General features: G+C 32.2%; 2 protein-coding genes across 2 annotated transcripts; one reads left to right on the top strand and one right to left on the bottom strand.

The window, feature by feature from the left end:
• The first annotated feature begins 342 nt into the window (after positions 1 to 342).
• LOC141673642 (uncharacterized) lies at positions 343 to 4,908 on the top strand. The gene is made up of 5 exons (XM_074480390.1): positions 343 to 488; positions 1,239 to 2,669; positions 3,629 to 3,751; positions 3,869 to 4,003; positions 4,467 to 4,908. Exons 2-5 carry the CDS (start codon positions 1,242 to 1,244, stop codon positions 4,605 to 4,607), a joined length of 1,827 nt encoding a protein of 608 aa, XP_074336491.1. The 5' UTR covers positions 343 to 488; positions 1,239 to 1,241; the 3' UTR covers positions 4,608 to 4,908.
• A 3,344-nt stretch (positions 4,909 to 8,252) lies between these two features.
• Positions 8,253 to 13,235, bottom strand: LOC141673650 (agamous-like MADS-box protein AP1). The gene is made up of 9 exons (XM_074480399.1): positions 13,108 to 13,235; positions 12,681 to 12,918; positions 10,330 to 10,408; positions 10,119 to 10,183; positions 9,922 to 10,021; positions 9,765 to 9,806; positions 9,112 to 9,153; positions 8,722 to 8,834; positions 8,253 to 8,642 (listed from the first exon to the last, which is right to left on the bottom strand). The coding sequence occupies exons 2-9, from the start codon at positions 12,863 to 12,865 to the stop codon at positions 8,534 to 8,536; spliced, it is 735 nt and encodes a 244-aa protein (XP_074336500.1). The 5' UTR covers positions 12,866 to 12,918; positions 13,108 to 13,235; the 3' UTR covers positions 8,253 to 8,533.
• Positions 13,236 to 17,659: the final 4,424 nt, after the last annotated feature.

The raw sequence follows: 17,659 nt of genomic DNA, 5'->3' as shown, positions 1-17,659 counted from the left end.
TTGCATTCAATAACACTTGCTTTCGCTCCTTTTAAAAACTCGGGAGCACGATTATGAAGAGAAGTGTAACAACTTTACTTACCCTCCACTTGCTTTCTTTCCTTTTTAAAACTCGGGAGCAAGGCGTAAGACCATCTCCAACCCAACTCAAAATATTCGCTTTTAAAACTCCTCTACAACCCAACTCTAAAAATTACACCATTTTGATGTCACACCGAAAATTACATCAGATTTAGTATCACACTAAATATATATCCGATTTTTACTTCAATCAATTCTCCCAATTAATTTCGATTTAGTGATTAATCCATAATCAGTATCTCTAATAATTAATATCGAATTCCGATTTTTATAAAGCATGTATACACGTAGCTACGTATTTGGCAAAGTTTTGGTAAAAAAATTGGCAACTCTACCATTTTCCAAAACCCTTCTATGTACGTATTGTATTGGTCGACAAAAGGGGTTCCCGCGCGTCTTCACCGCAGGTTAATTCACTTTAATTTCCCTCGATTTCCGATTCAATTTCGTTTAATTATCTTCAATTTTGTGTATATTTAGTCCTTTATTAATTGAATTTCAACTGATCGTGATATTATATATATGAGCTTTTATATTTTATCTATCTAGGGTTTGTAAACTGTTTCCTTATTTTTTAGTAATTGATTGTTATGTGTAACTACGATTTACGCTGGTTTTGTTGAGGGTGAAAGACAAATTTAGCCTATTTTTACACAAAATTGACAAAAATAACCAATTTCTGAAAAGTTGGCCAAATTTGACCGATGGATACCCAACTGTCAGTGGAGTATCCACTTTATATAAGATACCCAACTGGCAGTGAAGTATCCCATATATGAAATACCCAACTACCAGTGGAGTATCTTATACAAATTGGGATACCCAACTGACAGTGGAGTATTCAATCGGTCAAAATTGACCACTTTTTTCAGAATGACTATTTTGGTTAAATTTTTTCAAAAATAGGCTATTTTTGTCATTTTTGTTGATTTGTATGTGATTTTGGGTCGTGGGTCGTTTAGTTTTGATGCAGCTTTTAAACCGGAGAATTTTATTCATTTATCGAGGTTAAAAATATTATGTCGGGATCGAAAAAAATGTTATTTATCGATTATTATTGCATATGTTAATTGGGGAGTGGTTGATTTAGTTGGGAATTGTGTGTTTTGATTGTGTTACTGTTTTATTAAGTTTCGTGTTTCGGGTTTTTGGTGTAGGTGATGAGTGGAAAGGGGGTTCATGGAGGGAAGGCACAGCGGTTTCATCGGAGAGCTTGTTTGGGTGGAAAGAGTTTAAAGAGTTGGAACAGGAAAGGGAGGAGGAGTAATTATGTTGTAATAGACGTAGATTGTGATAATTATGATGATCCCGGGATTTTTCGAGGTTCGGGTTCTAATGGTAAAAGAAAGGATAGGAACTGTTCATATGCTGCTACTGTGATTTGTATTGATGATGATGACGAGGAAGGTTGTGAGGAGACTAAAGGAGATGATAGTTCGGGTACGGGTTGGTATTTTTGGGGAAACAGAACTCTGTTTAAGTTATCGAAATGCAAGCGGACTTACTCTGGTAAAGCGTCTACTAGTTATTGTGGTTTGGGTACACACTCCAAGATTGTCTTGTCTGATGATGATGACGGTTTTGATGTTGAATTTGGTGGTTCTTCGGGAAAGATTAAGCAGGATTGGGAAAAGGCTTTTCTACGGAAGCGAAATGAATGTTTTAGTACTGTTGATCAGGCTGGTACCTCCAGGGTTTGTTCAGATAGTCCCCAAGATAAAGGTACAGGAGATAAGACTGAGAAAGGTGGTGTTGGCTTAGATTTTACAAAATATAGAAGTCACGAGGAAGTGGACAGATCTTCGTCGGTTGCAATGGATGAAGGCAAGTTGGATGAAGGCAAGTTAGAAGAAGGCCGTGAAGCTTCAGCCTTCGATTGGCTGAATAGCGTCTTTAATGATCAACCTTTAATGAGTGATGGTACCTCCAGGGTTTGTTCCGATAGTCCCCAAGATATTGGAACAAGAGATAAGACTGAGAAATGTGGTGGTGGCTTAGATTTTACAAAGTATAAAAGTCACGAGGAAGTACACAGATCTTCCTCAATTGCAATGGATGAAGGCAAGGCAGGAGAAGGCCTTGAAGCTTCAACCTTCGATTGGGTGAATAGCGTCTTTAATGATCAACCTTTAACGAGTGATGGTACCTCCAGGGTTTGCTCCGGTAGTCCCCAAGATATTGGGACAGGAGATAAGGCTGAGAAATGTGGTGGTGGCGGCTTAGATTTTACAAATTATACGAGTCAGGAGGAAGTAGACAGATCACCGTCAATCACAATGGATGAAGACAAGTCAGAGAAAGGCTGTGAAGCCTCAACCTTCGACTGGGTGAATAGCGTTACTAATGATCAACCTTTTACGAGTGCTCTTGCTGGTCCATCCATTAATTGTATTGATAATCAGCTTACTGGAAAAGAGATGAAGAGTAATAAAGATAGTTTACAGGTTGCGATTGTAAATGGTCAGTGTTCTGGGGATACAAATAATGACTCTGTGCTTTTCAACCGCGAAATGCACAAGGAGACGGATGAATACAGATGCTCAGTAGAGGCAGAGTTGGCAGCTAGGCAAAGAGAACTAGAAATTCAGGTGTGTTGTTTATATAGTTTCTTGCCGCATACGTATATTTCCTGCTTGAAGGTTGATTTTTATCCTACTGTAGGTGGAATTTTTTCCCCCTAGTTTTTTGCACTTTTGTGTTCATACAAAAACAACAGATTGAGGATTATGTTCTTCTAAAAATCATTGTAAATTCCTTTACAACTTTTTACCTGAATCATTAGTTGTACAATTGAAATCTTGGTAGTCTATTCCATAAGAGAGCTGAGACCGCTGATATGGGACCTTAAAATTCTGCAAGTAGCTATAAGTAGAATTGGATATTTTGAATTATTTTATTTAAAATCTACACAGTATATATCAGTCGTGTAAATTGTTGATTAAGACACACACACACATATTTAAAGGTCTGTAGGTATGGACTAGATTCCGGAGATATGTACTTGGATCCCTGCTCAGTTCTACCTCTATACGAGGAGAAAATATGCCTACACCAAGCTAACTTATGGTTTATTTGTGCACCAGAAAGTTAAGTTGGCAACCTTGTCATGTTCCCAGTTCTCTATAGGTTTCATGACATCCACTGGTCTCTGATTGTGAGCGCATGTATATTTTCTTTAACATTTGGTGATATGTAATCCCTTGCATCTTAAGTTCAGGGAAAGTATAAATGTTTGATATCTTTAATCTATGTCAAGTTTACATGCAGACTTAACTAGTAATAAAAATTACTAAAGAGATGGCAAGTGAAATATAGATATTTCTTTAATTTATATATGAAAATAGGAAACAAATTTACAAGTTTAGCATGACTAAATTTCTAATTTGTTTTTTCTTGCCAGCTAAGCTAAGGATGACATCTAATTAAATTTTGTAAAATTTAGTACTATTAGAAATTTACGTGGGAATACAGCCCACGCTAGCCCAAGTTTAGGTCCCCCTATGCGTACAGGGTATTTGACAGACAGAATGTTTACCCCATTCTGCAGGCTGAAGAAGCTCGACATTTGAAGCGAATGCGGAAAAGGGAAAAAGCAGAAGCCATGCGCTTGTTAGATATGGAGAGAAGGCAAAAGATGCGTTTGGAAGAAATGCGTGAAACTCAAAAGAAGGTCCGCATTTCCATGTGTTATTCTTTTCGGAGATATAACTTCTTTCTGTGATTAACTGATGCACCCACCGACCTATTTACTTTGACTATTCTAATGCCGCTTCTATTTTTAATTTAGGATGAGGAGAATTTGCATCTTAAAGAGCAACTACGAGTTGAAGTTAGAAAAGGCCTTGATAGACTGGAGGCAGCTTGCTATGATATGACATCAATACTGCGTGGTCTTGGAATTAATGTCAATGGCGTAAATGGGGTGAGTGGACCCTTCCAGTGCAATGCATTATCTTACTGACAAAGTGCAAATAAAAGCTATGACAACAGCTTATATAGGTTGATGCAACACAGCCTATCATCATTTATGACCAAAATATTTCAATTTTAAGTTATCCATTTCTAGATTTAAATTATTTTTAAGCATTGAAGAAAGCTTTACTTATTCGTTACTACTTCCCCTTCCCTCCACCCTTCAAAAAAGTTGAAGGGAAAATCAGTACCAATTCAAATGCCTTTATGTAGAATAAAACCTCAAACCAATCACAAATAGAAAGTACGTCATAGGGATGATTAACCTAAGATGTCTATCTGGGATTCTCTATACCGCGGGGAAGACATGGAGTCTCAATTTGCCATTACTGTTTTAATGTGTGTTTTACTAACTTCACATATATTTTGGCTGGTACGCTGTTCAATATACTAAAACTTATAGATTATTTCAGGTACATGCTGCTTTTAAAAGAGCGTTGCTAAGTTTTCACCCAGATCGATCTTCACAGTCTGACATTCGTCAGCAAGTTGAAGCAGAGGAAAAATTTAAGCTAGTAACTCGTATGAAGGAGAAATATTTGTCAACTTTATGATGCTTGATACATAAATTTATAGCTAAATTATTATATCTTCACTCAGGTGCTTTTTGGTTTATATGCTTAGCATTTCTTTGCCAACTGGGGGTCCAAGGGTATCTCATGTAGAGTCTGCTACTGTGCTTCTTTCCATAGCTTAGATCAGTTCTTTGTTAAGTATCTTCATTTTTGGCACAAAAATTATATGGCTATCCTTGAACCCTTTGTTGTTGAGGTTTGTTGAGGTATAACAGGCGACTTTGGTACATTATATTTAAGTGTCTAATGTATAAATTATTTTGACAAAGTTCGAAACTAATTTTTCTTCCATGTGACTAGCTCAGTTTAATGTGATTGGTTGCTTTTCTTTATGCTGAACTGCATTTGATTTGAATTAAAAGTATTAGCTCTGCGTGCCCACAGCATTATCTATGTATCTTTGTCGTAGTATTCTGGTTTGCAGACTGATGTGGGCGGGCATCTGATACTGGCAATGATACATGATACTTGGAAAGAGAGTGAAGCTGTAACAATTTGGAATTGCTGCAACAGTTTCTGTAATAACTTCTCAGATTCTATCATTCTATGATTTGGTTTTTGCAGTCCCGTACAGTAGAACCCTGATAAATTTATAGAACCGTGTAATAACTTAATACAACAAATATTACAGTTGTTTTCAGCATTAAAAAGAGTGTATTTTCAACCTTGATAAATTATAGCCTGGGCCGAGACTAAAAGTCTAAAGAGATTTAATTACGTTAGAGTGCTCAAGGTAATTATAACTTGGTATACGTGTCAACTTCAATGAATTAACTAAATTCTCTCTAGTTCCTAATGATTTTCCGGAAAGAAAAACAAAAAAAAATTTGATAAATGTATCTCAGATAATGTGATCTTTTTTTTGTCAGGAAACAATGTGATTTTTTAGTTTCCAGATAATTTGATAATTACAAATTACAAAATGAAATTCGATGAACGTATCTCAGATAATGTGATCTTTTTTTGTCAGGAAACAATGGAATTTTTTAGTTTCCAGATAATTTGGTATTTACAAATTATAAATGGTCTTTTTAACCTTTTATTAAAATTTGATACACTGTGATTTTCTTGTCAGGAAATAATGTGACTTTTTACTTTCCAGATAATTTCGTAATTACACGTAACAGATTCGGAGAATACAAATAGACAATACATGTACACGGACAATTGTAACTTATAATGAATTTGGGTAAAATGGCTATTTGGTCACTGTATTGAGTAATAAGTTGCAACTGAGTCACCAAGTTAAAAAAGTTTTCAGTCAAATCATGAAGTATTGTAAAACTTACAAATCCATCATTGCCGCTAGTTCCGTTAATTACCTAACAGAAAAATGACGTGACATACTCTCAAGTTCATCTCAATTTTCAATTACGTGATTAACTTTATCTTAATTTTCAATTAAATCATTAACTTATATCAATTTTCAATTAGGTTATCAACTAAATTTGGTTTTAAAATATATTAAATTTAAGAATTTTTTATTATTAAGTCCCATTTTAAAAACCCATTTACAAATTTGTACCATTTATAATATAATTTATAAACATATTCCATTTTCAATTTTTTTGACTTTTTTAACTTAATCATATATATGTATATTGGGGACATTTTAGTCCATTAGACAAAAAATATGTATATTAATTAATTATATATATATATGAGTTATATAAGAGTTAAAATTTAACTTTGAGATATATTTATAATTGTTAACTAAAATGAGACACATTTATAAAGTAAACTATTAATATGGGATATATTATACAAATTTCCAAAGTTTTAAATTGAACATACTCATTTATTTCATATACTTAGAAAAATATCATAATTTTCAATTTAATTAATTTTTCTCTGAATAGTTGCACTACACTTTAATTAAATTTAAATTTGCATAACCATTTAATTTATACTTTAATTTTTTTAGTTTTTTCTTAAATGTTACCCTTTAATTAAATTTAAATTCGTGTGTATCATTTCAATCCATATACTTATAATCGATACAAGTGAACAAATATTTAGATAGCATGATTTTTTCCAATAATTTTGTTTCCTCCATTAATAGTGTTGATATTTTCTGTGTAATTAAAATATAAATAAATTTAGAATTGATAAAATATTTAAAATATCTTATTTCTAAATTCAATTTTTCTGATAGTTATAATTGATATCAGTGAGGAATTTGAAAAAATTCGTTTGTTATATTTTCAATAATCAATTTTTTCCCAGTAAGTGACCTAATCGAAAATAACACATAGTTGAGTGATGAATTTGAAAATTTAAAAATGATGTTACACAATTTAACGGTCTCCGTTCAATGTCAACACATTTTTAACGGCGGTGCAAGTATTTTGAACTTTAGTGATGTGATTGCAAGTTAATTACAAGTTTATGATGTTAATTACAAGTTTATGATGTGATTGAGAGTTTTTTTAACTTGGTGACTCACTTGCAAGTTACTAGTGACTACACTGACTAAATAGTCATTTTAACTAATGACTTTTGATTTGCAAGTTTTTGTTATAAAAACAAGACTCGGCCTATAATATTAAACAGAGCAGAAGTGCAGAAGATCAATGGACAAAATGGATAAGACAATCAACATAGAGACATCTGAAAATGGAGAGCTACAAGGCAAGTCTAAGAAAGCTGAATATGGTCCTCTAAAGGTTCTAGCAGCAGGGGCTGCAGCCTGCAGTAGTAGCAGAGCAGTAGGAGGAGGTGGAGCATATCTTTTATATAAATGCTATCATGGTCGCAAAAAAGCCGAGGACAAAACGATTGAATTACCAGGGAGGGACACTTATGTACATGCGGAAGACTATGAGCGTGACAAGTACATAGAGAGTCTTGGTCCAATATGATTACTTGATTATGTTTGTGGAGCGACTACACGAGTACAAGTCTTATTGTTCTATTATTATATGATGCTTTGTTCTTTGTTGCTCTGTCTGTAATACGCATCACTTTTTATCTATGCAACTGTAGACGCTGGTTGAATCTTTCTTCCTTTTTCCTTCTACACTCAAATTATCAAAATCACAGACGGGGAATTTGCTTTAAGATTATTTACCATTTGAATCCACATCCGGTGGTAACTCAAATTTGGGTTGCATTGACCAATGCCAGAGCTGCACAGGAGCTTACGGGGGCTAAAACCCCCATTACTACTGAAACATTTCAGGTGACTACTTACTAATTTGAAATAGTACTTACATTCAAGTACTTAACAGATGATGTTTTCAGCCCCTACTGGAACAAAAATTTTTTAAAGAAAAATATTAGCTATAAATGTTGTCATTTTTATGACAGGCAAGGTTTAAAAATTGTTTTGTTGTTCCTGGTTAAAACAAATTATTTGCGTCCCGTCAATATAATTAATCAACATTTTGATCTAATTTCCTGTCAAGAACAAAGCTAATACCCAAGTCTATCCTCGGCCAACAACCACTTAGGTTTTAACCATTTCCAGTTCTCCGAATGGATGCAAAAGTGTAGAGATGTTAACAAATGACTGAGGTGCGCTATCTCAAGTTTTCTCATCCATATTATTATCAGACCACTCTCTATTTGACTGAGGTCGATAGCTAACACACATATGGCTAGCTATATGGTACTAATCACTAGTAATAGAGATATAGCAACATCAAGAAAGCTTGACTTACTTGATACTTATATACAAATACACTATTGTTTCACTGATACTTACCAGGCTTAGTAAGTGCGTGGATAAACAGTTGATATGTTTAATACATCAATACATTCTTATGAATACTGGGGCTGTTTTGAGTTATAATGTGGATTTTCGCCTTGGTAGCATACACATTACCATACACACTCAGTACATTTAGATATTGATAAACCAAAATTTATAATAATGCCAGAAACCTTGTATCCTGGCAGTGGATTCACGCAGCGAAACATCTAAGGTTGCAGGGATATTGATTAGGTTCAAGAGTGAGATCTAGGTCATTCCTTGTCATCATTCCTTGTGATGATTCCCCCCGGAAAGTGCCACTGTTTCACATATAGCATTTTTGTGGATATTATTGCATGATTCTTTTCGAGTAATATATTGTTTCAAAAGTATTATTACCCAATGTTGAGAAAGGGATTTTCCTGAGGCATGAAAAATGTAGCCAAATTAGGCGCTGGGTTTTGTTTCTCCCACTGGGCCTGCTGCACCATTGTCTTCTCCCTTTCCTTAATCTATTATTTCAACATCACAAGCACACACCTTTATAGGTAATCGATCTACTATATACACATATATTTGTACTTAATTATAGACAGAGCCGACCCCGAAGTTTACGAGACCTTAGTTTAAATCACCTGACAAGCAGTAACTTAAGGCCTGAACATGCATAGCTGCATATTTTGTAATTTTATATAAAGTATTCCAAGAGTTAGTTTTTTGACCTAGCTGTAAGTTTTGTATGCACTGCTGATTGTAGATTGCAAGTAAAACAAGAAACTAGCCATTTACCTTCTTTGTTAATTTGCCATTTTCCTCTTGTATAGCTTTCTCCTGTTGGAACAAAATAACAAAATCATCATAGTAATTCAACATATGTTTTTCTTTTGTATTTTAAACCTCGTCAAATCATCTGATTTATTGGATAATCTGGTTAAGAAATTGGATGGATAGTTACGTAGCCTATATAAGTTGATATTTACTTCACGCATTTTACTTTTGCCTAAATATATACGCGACCTTTACTTTTCACATGAATCACTCCTTACTATTCGCCTAAATCCATTCATTCTTTACTTTTTACATGAATCGCCCCATACTATCCTCATACTCCTATGTCTAGATTCTCTACTATCCAAATGCAACCATCAGGCTTTCAATAAAGTTGCAACGATATTTGATTGATTACACCTGTGATAGCATTAATACAAATAATCAAGTAAATTTTCTTACCCCTTGATCTTATAAAATTTTTCCTTATAGAAATCACTTACTATCTGCTTTTTACGGTTTGCTATCTGCTTGTGTATCTCACAGGCAAAAAAATTACATGAAAAACAAAACAAATGACAAACTGCCTTTTTATCCCTAGGATTCTTGGAGGAACAACTATGGAACTTGATGCATAACATATAATATACCTGCAGCTAATAATGGCCTCTTACCTTTTTCTGAAGATCAGAGATGGACTCAAAAATGAGTTGGTTCTGAAACAGATTACACACATACACACATTATCGTCAGCAAAGTCTCAACCGAAACCAAACAATTCTCCAGAATAATCAAGTGAATATTACAGAAATCATAATTAGATGGTCACACCTTTCGAGACCGAATGTGTTTCAGAGCAGTGTCAAGCTGCTGCTCCAAATTCTGAATCTCTTTCAGAGTGAGGGAGTCCAGATCCTCTCCCATATAGTGCCTGTAAATAATCACAAAATATATCATTATTTTCGTCCACGCTAACTTTCTATTCTCAAGCTATATATGTATTAACTAGATAATCTCTTAATATTTACCGGTGGTTTCTTTGTAAAAGCTCAATTCTTGCCTTCAGTTTAGTGTACTCAAGAGTCCAGTTACCCTAAAATTAAAAAAATAAAAATTAGACGACGACTTAAAAATATTACAAAGTACAAACTATTATGCATGAATGTATAATTAGGTCTTAGTTGTAGACAAATAGTGTAACCAAGTTTACTTAGATAACATTAAATTTTAAAATCATACAGTTGAATCAGGATCACTTGCAATAAGCTGCCTCTCAGCATAAGAGTATCTTTCATATCGCTCCAGGATCTGCTCCATACTGCTTCCAGAAAACACTTAAAAACGTTAGCATTCTACAAGTAAATATTTATTAAAAGAACAATTATAATAAGCACAAACCACATTACAACATATCCAAAAGGACCAAAACATAACCAGTATCCCCGCAGTTAGGATTAATTAAGTCTTTAAAACAACAATTGTTAAACATTAAATTGTAGGGAGATAAAAGAATATGAAGCATGGATGTTAATATATATATATATATATATTTGATATTATGTATGACCAAATTTCCCAACCAATAATCCTTGCTTCCCTGCACAAGTTACACAGATGAACTAAAATTATGAAAATAATGAGTATAAGTTCTGATAAAGTTCATAGGATGTTAATTTGGAAAGACGAGGAAGTCTGTTGGGAGAGCTGAGAGAGTAAGATATATTCCCTAAAGGAATATAAATAATATGATATTATATATAAAAGCAAGTACATTTTATATGGGGGTGAAAGACTGTGAGCCGTAAGGGTGTCACAGGCTCACTGCTACTATCGAATATCGCAAAGTCGAAGGTTTCTTTATATTGAATTGGTTGTCAGTGAATTGTCCCAAAACTGGGTCATTCATAAGACCCAACAAAAGACAAACTAAACAATTCCTATGTAGTATGTAAAGTATATGATGAAAAGACAGGCGACATTATACTGGTACAACTAGGCTACAGGGGTTTCTATTTTCATGAAACTTTTTTGTTTATTTTGAAAACTTAAATATGAAACATTTTGTTACAATGATCTTGATTTAAATAGTGCCTCGGTAATTGCATTCTTATGAACATAACTAAAAATCAGTTTAGCAAACTTTTTTGTGACTTAATCTTGTTAGCTTATTAGCTAGTAGAATATTGATTGAGTTCAAGGTTTAAGCCTAATTAACGTGTCTCTAACCCAAAGTTAACCTTATCATGACTAGGTTTCACAAAAAACTATGGTCATATACCTAAAAACAACTACAAATTAATGCTTTAACAAGTTTATTTTAATTAATTTAGTTATATTAGGCCAAGTTTTATTATAAGGATAGCATGAAACTAAATTTTGGAAGGACATCATGAAACTATGAACATTAAAATGATAAAATCGATGCATTTGTAGCATTGTGAAATTGGTGTATATATATATATCCAATCTCTTATCTAATATGTAGAGACTATAGCATACAAATACAGGCTATATACAACATGATGACTTTTTAGAATTTTCGAAATTGTAGAAAGGAAAATTAACCCCGCAACATTATATAGAAAGAGAACACATTTTTAACAAAAAATAGGGTTCATATTAATCCAGACATAAATAAAAATAATCAGAATGCTACAGCTTTAAGCGCACAAAAAACAGTACCCTTTAAATTTGAAAATATATCTTATAATGGGTAATGTAAAATTCATATTTAATATTATTATCCTAATATCTGAGGAAATAGAATGAATTCTTTAGTCCCCGTAAGGTACCCTGATAAAAAGCAAAAAGATGAACAAATTAGAGATATAAGCTAAAGGTCGCACAAAAAGTGCAATAGTGTTTAAACTTAACAGTCAACCAGATGTAACCGAAACCAACACAACTCAATATCTCTACTCAAAAGAACTGATTACAGTTGTTAATATTTAGTATTTCAATACATAGTACGAGTAGGGAAGTAGCAGGACAGAACCCTAAGACATAAATAAGGCAAAAACATGACAACATCACTGCTTTGCTACTATTAGAACATATAATGTATTTGAGACTATCTATACTCACACACGTCGAAGTAAGTTTTATATAGGCTGTAGTTTATAGATCCAACTCCACTTTATCCACCAGATCAAACCTCCTCTTTATCAGATCCATGTAATCTACTCTTTTCTTGGAAAAAACATGAATTTATTTCTCTTGTTTAAAACTAAACGCACATAAATAGTTTTATATGTGCAGATCTAGTAGTTCTATGTTGTGTGTGTGCCTAAAACATGTTAAACAAAGACTAAACACACAAAAATAACATCAGTCCAGTATACCTAAAAATATACCCATAGCAAAAACACTTTGATGAGTTTTTGGTTAAAGATAAAAAAAAGTGATGCAAAAACAAGCAAACAAACAAGGAAACTATGAAAATTTTGTTTCATAAGAATTTATAAGATCTACGTATATAAAAGATGTACCCGTGTCAGGACCACAATTACGAAACAGGCGGGTGTATATGTTGTTGTGCAGAATATATAGCAAAGAAGGATTATATTACAAGGATGGTGGGATGAACGTACGAAGAGTCTGTAGAGTACTCAAAGAGCTTCCCTTTGGTAGAGAAGACAATAAGAGCAACATCAGCATCACAAAGAACTGAGATCTCATGAGCTTTCTTCAACAAACCACCTCTCCTCTTAGTAAATGTCACCTGTCTGTTGATTTTGTTCTCTATTCTCTTCAACTGCACCTTTCCTCTCCCCATTTCCTCTTATATGTTTCTTCCTCGATCTGCTCAACCTCCTTGATTGTGTTTCCCTAAAATGAACAAGCAAAGACAAGAAAAGAGGAAATTCCTTTGATTACATATAGTGTGAGTATAAATTAAATATAGAAGTAAAATACTGAGGCCCAGAAACCTAATCTGCACATCATTCCTTAGACAGAAAAGAAAGAGAGAGAGAGAGAAAGAGAAAGAGAGAGCTTGGTAGGGAAAGTTTTTCTTACCAAGATGAGATGTGTGAGGGAAATAATTGAAGGCCTTCTGCTTATATTTCCATCTCATATATGAAGATGTGTATACGAAAATGCTATAATGCCCTTATATGGTTCAATGATAACATACATCCTGTTCCAAATAGGTTATACATGCTTTTGTATTATTTGGCTCTGCCAAACGTAGTGCGATTAGAGTAAAAAACAATAAAATAAAATACTCTATATGTCCAGTTATCATTTTCCGGGAAAAATGTCCTTAAATAGATTTCACTCTTACATTTTTAATTCAAATGTTTGACTTTATAATTAATAGTAGGAGTATATTTCTAAGAAGAAAGGACATAAGCGGACATAAGCGAACACACGGATTCTACAAATTTAAAAAAATATGAGAATACGGTGGTAAAAGACACATCATATGTAAATATAACTTTTTATTATAATTTTTGTTATGCATTTTAGAACCAACCCATAGAACCAAAAATTGTATGCAAACGAAATGAAATGTATAATTTGTTCATCACCAAACACACAAAACTGAACTCAAATATATAATATATTTTCTTAAAATTAATGCAAAAATGAACATAATAATCAATATTTTTATATTTTCTTATAAATATTGTTACTTAATTTTAGGAAATTTCTTAGTTAAAACATATATCAAGTACTATTTTATTAAAAATAATAAAAGTAAAATTGAGGAAGAATCCCCGTGTTAGGACATGCCGATTCAAGGATCGTGAGATACCTATTAAGGATTATCCAAGTGTCTCTGCTTCCTAAATATACACACTCATAAGTCATAACTTATTATTAAATATAAAAATTAGGTATATATTTGAGTATTTAATTTTCTTAACATGTGTATTTTTTTCACACGGTGAAAATTACCAGAAGATGAAGGAAGTACTAATTATGAATTATTCCATTTAAAATTACATTGAAGAAACTGTTTGTCATGATGAGAAAAACAACCATAAATTAAACTCAACGAGTCCTTCTCCTTTGACCATTGAGACCTTAAAATTGTCGATCAGTCTGGGTTTGGGTAACCAAGTTCTCAAACAAGTAAGACTAGGTGAGAAAAAACAAACGTATCAGTAGGCCCTACCCTTTAACATTTTATTCAATCATCATCATACATCTACTGCATAGTCCATTTTTATTCTGTTATGTTTGAAAATATATTAGATTAAAATTAGAACCAGATTCAGCACATAATCAAATATAAGATGACCCTGTAGCATAAATAAACCAGTTATATATACATTTATTTCTTGTATCATAATTCATAAGTAGTTGATGTTGTAGAGTTCGTTTAAATATATACTCACAAAAGCATGTATTAAAAATCTTTGTTTTTTTAGTGAGGTTAATACCTCTTTGTTTGTTCAGTGGAGTACATGACATATAATAAACTCAGGGTAAAGAGCGTAAAAGAAAAGGTAACAGTATTGAATTGTCCAGCGGACAAAATCTAGGGTTAGTATTTTAAGGATGCGTTGTCGATTTATGACTGGTTAAAGACCTGCACATTCGTTAATATCTGGAGGATATAAGACAACAGTGGTTTTTACACGAATTACCGTGCACTTTCACTGTTTTATCATCGTACTGTAATATACTTTCATTATTAACCTGTTGAAACTTGCAACTTGCCAACACCTTCCTTTTCACTGTTTACGGCGCCACTGTAGAAATTTGCTTACTATTTGAAAATTACACAAAGAACAGAAGGTATATATTCATTATTCATGTGGTATAAGTATAACGTACAAGTAAAGTGGAAACTCAGTTTAATTATCTGAAGTTGACTACAGTTAAATTCCTTTAAATATTATTTTGACGAGTTTAATATTTTATAAATATTAAAAATATGTTATGTTTATTATATATGTGGGAATTGGAAAAAAATATTATTTTAAAAATATAATTATTTATTGATTATTATTTCATGATCCAGGTTTAACCGTAATTAGTATAATGTCCTGATATGACTCGATATATATGGATTTTCTAACAATCTTGTTGCTTAACTCTAATATGTTCGAAATTGTTATACAATATTTTATCTACACGTACGGACCGTATATAATATATATATATATCAGTACTCAAGTATCACTGTCAATTGTCAAAGTAATGAAACAATGTATGTCTCGCATGCATGGATATTTATGTTGATATGTAGGTATACGGGTATGTTGTCTTGTCAAATTAAGGGAACGGCTCAGATGAGTTTTGGAGTTTTGTCATGTGAAACAGCATATTGATGTAACCTTGTGTGGGAAACAGAATATCTAGTGATTGATCTTCTTTAGCACATAACTTATTTATAAGTCATGAACTAAAATACTTTTCTGCCTGTGTCTGTATAGAATGGAATGAGTATTAAGTGTAAAATGATTTTCAAAACAAACAGCTTATCTCCTTTAAAAACACGTTGCAGTGTATGTAATAATAAAATTGCTGTTTTATTAAGGGTTTTCTTTGCAGGTCTGTCAATAATACACTCTCTAGCAACTATTTTTTTATGGGTTGGTTAATTTTCAATTTTAATCGGTAAAGAAATTTATACTAAGGTTCATTATAATTAGTGAAAATTTAGCCGATTAAAGTTTATCACTAAGTTGATAATGTGTGCAAATGAACCCATAGACCTTTTATTAATATCACGTTGCAATCAACTGCAGTGACAGTTTAAAGCTTCAACCAGTTAACCAATGCATCAGCATAATATATGGGCACATTAATTTACATTACTAATAGCAGTCAGGTTTCCGGGTAAAGAATTATCTGCGTTAATATAATATTAAATTAAAGTAAATGAAATTAAATATGTGTCAATTTTTTCATATATTATATTATATGTACATAGAGCCATTTAAAAATGCGGTAGAAGTAATGTGGTAGAAGTTATACGACGTTAATTGCTTATTGTAACTATAACGTATGCGTTTAGATTTGGTGCGGTTGAAAGATAAAAGTCGTACTCCCTCCATCCCATTTTAGTTGTCACATTTTCTTTCATAGAAGTCAAATTGACCGATTTTTGACCAAAGTTTAAACATTACTCTTGTATTATTTAAAAAACTAAAAATTATATATTAAAGTAGATTAAATCTACTTTTCAGTGATGTAATTTTTTTTTATTTTGTTCAATTATAAATTATTAATAAACTTCGGTCAAACTTAAGTCAATTTGACCAGTACAAATCCAAATGTGACAACTAAAATGGGATGAAGGGAGTATTAAACTTCTCATTGCAATTTTATAAAACCGCCAACCTCAACCGCATATGCGATTGCGGTTAAACGAGATTTTTTTATCGCGAATTTGCGGTTGATGCAGGTGAATTTTCGTTTCAACCCCCTATTAAACTTGTATAAACATTATATTAAAAAAATCAAACTTGAAACAAACTAAAAAAATTAATAATATACAAATTAATTTAAACAAAGTTTTTTGCAACAAAAGTAAAAAGTTCTACTAAATAACTTAGATTACCGTCTTTACATATCATATATTATTTATAAACTAATTGGATTAGAATATGAGTTTAAAGTATAAAGCCCAATAATATATATAGAGAGAGAGAGTCTTACTCTACTACAAACCAATTAAAAATACAAACTAAAAACCTTAGCCCAGCCCAAACAAAAAAACAGTCTGGCCCAACTTAAAAACAACGGCCTTTGTTTTATTCGCATATACATACAATAGATACAGAACCGTTGAAAAAATTTATTGTTCAGTTATTATCCAAAATCCAAGCATCATATACAGTCTAAAATCACAAAAATTGTCTCAAATTCATTCGTTTCTGAAGAACACAACAAAGATTGGAGATCGGCATTGTACGAAACTGTTCAAACTGAAGATTATCGTTGAAATTATAGATCTGAAGGTATGTTTCATTATAAATCAGTAAATATATATTGTTTGAAGTTATAGATCTGAAAATTATCAATTACTAGTGTATATCGTAGATTAGTAGTTGTAATATCTTTTTTTGCTAAGTAAAAACTTATTTCATTGATGCATGTCAGTATTTTTGTGATTTTAGAGTTTATAACTATTTTTGTTGATAAAAGTAAAAAATACACTTATGTTGTTGTTGAAATATAAATATATAAATATTAAATCACAAATTATACAATAATATATCATGATTAGAGAGTAGGTATACATAATTACGTTTTTATGTTTTTAATTTAATGTTCTTAATGTTTTTATATAATTTTACTGATTCGCTTGATGTTGATATATGTATTCAATCATTCCTTGAAGTTATAATTATAAAATGTTTAATGATTAGGTTTATTTTGATGATATATGTTAAATAATTTTTACTGATTACCATAAGTTGTTGGATAGCGAACGAGTGTGAGGTTGAAGTAGAGAGTGGGAATGAGAGAGACACAGAGAGAAAGTGTGAAATAGAAATAGTTTGTTTGTGTGTGTATGTGTGTGTGTGAGAGAGAGAGAGAGACTAAGAGTGAAATACAGGGATTGAAGAAGAGTCGGAGACAAGGATTGACGATATATGTTTAATAA

The sequence above is a fragment of the Apium graveolens genome, chromosome 1, assembly GCF_009905375.1.
Source record: "Apium graveolens cultivar Ventura chromosome 1, ASM990537v1, whole genome shotgun sequence".
Classification (NCBI taxonomy): Eukaryota; Viridiplantae; Streptophyta; class Magnoliopsida; order Apiales; family Apiaceae; genus Apium; species Apium graveolens.
This window is presented reverse-complemented; position numbering and strand designations above follow the sequence as displayed.

What these genes read in the sequence shown, in the direction of transcription:
- LOC141673650 (XM_074480399.1), bottom strand. Translation starts at nt 12,865, where the DNA reads ATGGGGAGAGGAAAGGTGCAGTTGAAGAGAATAGAGAACAAAATCAAC. An exon ending in GAGTACTCTACAGACTCTTC is followed by an intron (nt 10,409 to 12,680) that starts GTACGTTCATCC and finishes TTCTGGAAGCAG; the next exon opens with TATGGAGCAGATCCTGGAGC. An exon ending in AACACATTCGGTCTCGAAAG is followed by an intron (nt 9,807 to 9,921) that starts GTGTGACCATCT and finishes AATCTGTTTCAG; the next exon opens with AACCAACTCATTTTTGAGTC.
- LOC141673642 (XM_074480390.1), top strand. Translation starts at nt 1,242, where the DNA reads ATGAGTGGAAAGGGGGTTCATGGAGGGAAGGCACAGCGGTTTCATCGG. An exon ending in TGCGTGAAACTCAAAAGAAG is followed by an intron (nt 3,752 to 3,868) that starts GTCCGCATTTCC and finishes TTTTTAATTTAG; the next exon opens with GATGAGGAGAATTTGCATCT. An exon ending in ATGTCAATGGCGTAAATGGG is followed by an intron (nt 4,004 to 4,466) that starts GTGAGTGGACCC and finishes AGATTATTTCAG; the next exon opens with GTACATGCTGCTTTTAAAAG.